Source organism: Echinops telfairi, unplaced genomic scaffold (assembly GCF_000313985.2).
Source record: "Echinops telfairi isolate 266 unplaced genomic scaffold, ASM31398v2 ScPeMD7_7441;HRSCAF=8479, whole genome shotgun sequence".
Classification (NCBI taxonomy): Eukaryota; Metazoa; Chordata; class Mammalia; order Afrosoricida; family Tenrecidae; genus Echinops; species Echinops telfairi.
The window spans coordinates 715,422-717,808 of record NW_022111341.1 but is presented as its reverse complement, the minus strand read 5'-3'; the positions used below and the strand labels follow the sequence as shown (position 1 = coordinate 717,808).

Sequence of the window (2,387 nt, the reverse complement as noted above, 5' to 3'; positions counted from 1 at the left end):
CCTCCAAGCGTAGCAATATTCGTGTGAGTTACCATAATTAATGTAAACTGAAGAGTCAAGCTCCATGCAGACAGCATTCATGACCACGAAGCTTTGGAAGGCGTTCTTACTGCCAGTACCACGGCGATGACGAGGTACGGACTTCCCACTCCAGCTCTGCTAATCCTATGTACATGGCAACACACGAAGCCAGAATCTAAACCCTCAAAGTTATATATTTAATTAGAAATTTCTCACTAATCTAGACATTCGCTTTTCAGAGCTTTAAAGGTAATCTCATTGGTACACTTCCTAAGAATTTATGAGCACCTATAACCAAGGCACCAGGAGCCCTGTTAGTGTAGTGGTTATGCCTTGGGCACTAACCACTAACTGCAAGATCAGCAGTTTGAAACCACCAGAAGCTCTTCAGGAGAAAAATGGGGCTTTCTACTCCTGTAAAGGGTTAGTCTCAAAAATTCACAGGAGTAGTTCTACTCGGTCCAATAGAGTCACTATGAGTCAGCATTGAGTTTGAGTTTTTCATAGCCAAGGCACTGTGGGGGTGCAAGATCTCAGGCATCTGACCAAGTCAAGGGAGATTCATGACAGACAAAATCCATGTTTCGAGGCCCAGCTCCATAAACAAGCTGTCTACCTGTGATCAAATACTGGCTACAGGGGAGTAGCCAGACTGGAAGTCCATTTGAGCTCAACAGGTTAAGAACAAAGCATTTTTGGACCAACTGCTTCTCTCCTAGAGAGTCTTATCAAACACGTTTTTCCAATCACCTTCTAGAATCTGGAAGATAATTTGTTTCAGCCAGACTGTATATTTCCAACACTGGAAGGTTTTTAGTGACAAAGGCCCCTCAATAATTCTGTAGTCAGGAAGAGCTCCCGGTGGCTCCAGTTCCATGATGAATGAGTACCCACTCTGGCACCCACACCATGAGTCACTGTGATAGTGTTCTTTTCCCAACATGGCTTCTCTGATGCTGAACTAGGTATGACGTCCGGGTGAAGCCTTTTCCACATGCATCACACTGATAGGGTTTCTCACCCGTGTGGATTTTCTGGTGTTCAGTCAGGCTACTGCTCCGACCGAAGCTCCTGTCACAGTCATTACATTTATATAATACGGGAGCTTCCACATCTCCCCACTGGCTTTCTAGTCTACCCTGACTCTGCCAGCTCTCTCTGTGTTCAAGATCCTGCACGCTTTTCTCCCCACTATGGATCCTCTGATGTCTCAGGAGGTGGGAATTCCGCCTAAAGGTTTTTCCGCACATGTTGCACTGGTAGGGCTTCTCCCCGGTGTGGATTTTATGATGTTCGAGGAGGCTGCAGCTCTGACTGAAGGTCTTCCCACAATCCTCACACTCATAGGGCTTCTCCCCCGTGTGGGTTCTCTGGTGCTTGATGAGGTTGGAACTGTGACTGAAGACCTTACCACATTCGTCACACTCATAGGGCTTTTCACCAGTGTGGACGCGCTGGTGAATGACAAGGGCAGAGCTCCCGATGAAGGTCTTCCCACAGTCTTCACACTCATAGGGCTTCTCCCCAGTGTGGATTCGCCTGTGCTTAGTCAGGCCTGAACTCTGGGCAAAACTCTTCCCACATTGGTGGCAGTAGTGCCGTCGAAGCCCAATGACATTCTTCTGGTGTCTGTGTAACCTGCCGTCCGGTTCTTCAGCTTCTGCACATGGAGAGATCTGGACAATGTCTTCACTCAGGTGGCGTGGAATCTCCCCAAGCTCTTGTGATGGGTGGTCCTTATCAGGAGGGAAGTCCCTGGTCTTAGTCCACATGCCACCACCTGAAAGGATACATGACTGGTGACTATCAAGGATGCCATGACAAAGGAGGCAAGCCCTGTGATTAGTCCCAGGAGGCAAGCCTTCCAGTGGTCTGCATAGCCTGGTATGAGGGCTCGCGTGTAGGAATGAGGATGGTCATGAAGGAGAAACAGGAGGGAGACATGAAAATAAGAATAGGATTCGATAAGAAAAGGACTGAGCTGGCAAGGCCAGAGTGAAGAGGGCAAGTGAAAGGTTTGCGGAAGCGTTCTATAAGAAACAGGGAAAGGGGGACGGAAATTGTTCATTGACACGGGGAAAGAGACGTCATCTCTGACCCAGCCAAACAGAACATGGCTTCCATGCTGGGAGTCCCTACTGTGTGCACTCTGAGCCGTGTGAGCTCAACAGGACACCTAATTCTGTCCTCCACACCCTCATCTCTACAGGTTGCTTCTGGCTCTCACACTCTATGGTCTCATAACCTATTTCCCGACGAAACCCCCTCGACTTCCCTCTGTCAGGCCCTGAGACGGAGGGAAAGGAAGTCAACATTTACTGAGCCCCTACTATGAGCTAGGCCTGTGCTTAATGTATCTTTTACAT

The 2,387-nt window shown here is 48.4% G+C and overlaps 1 protein-coding gene across 1 annotated transcript in view; it reads right to left on the bottom strand.

Annotated features, from left to right (window-relative positions):
* Nucleotides 1–454: 454 nt before the first annotated feature.
* ZKSCAN4 (zinc finger with KRAB and SCAN domains 4) overlaps nucleotides 455–2,387 on the bottom strand; it is an 8,054-nt gene continuing 6,121 nt past the window's right edge. Inside the window, exon 5 of the mRNA XM_004717404.2 lies at nucleotides 455–1,801. Within this exon, the coding sequence (XP_004717461.1) occupies nucleotides 936–1,801 (866 nt within the window). The 3' untranslated portion in view covers nucleotides 455–935. The remainder of the gene's footprint in view (nucleotides 1,802–2,387) is intronic.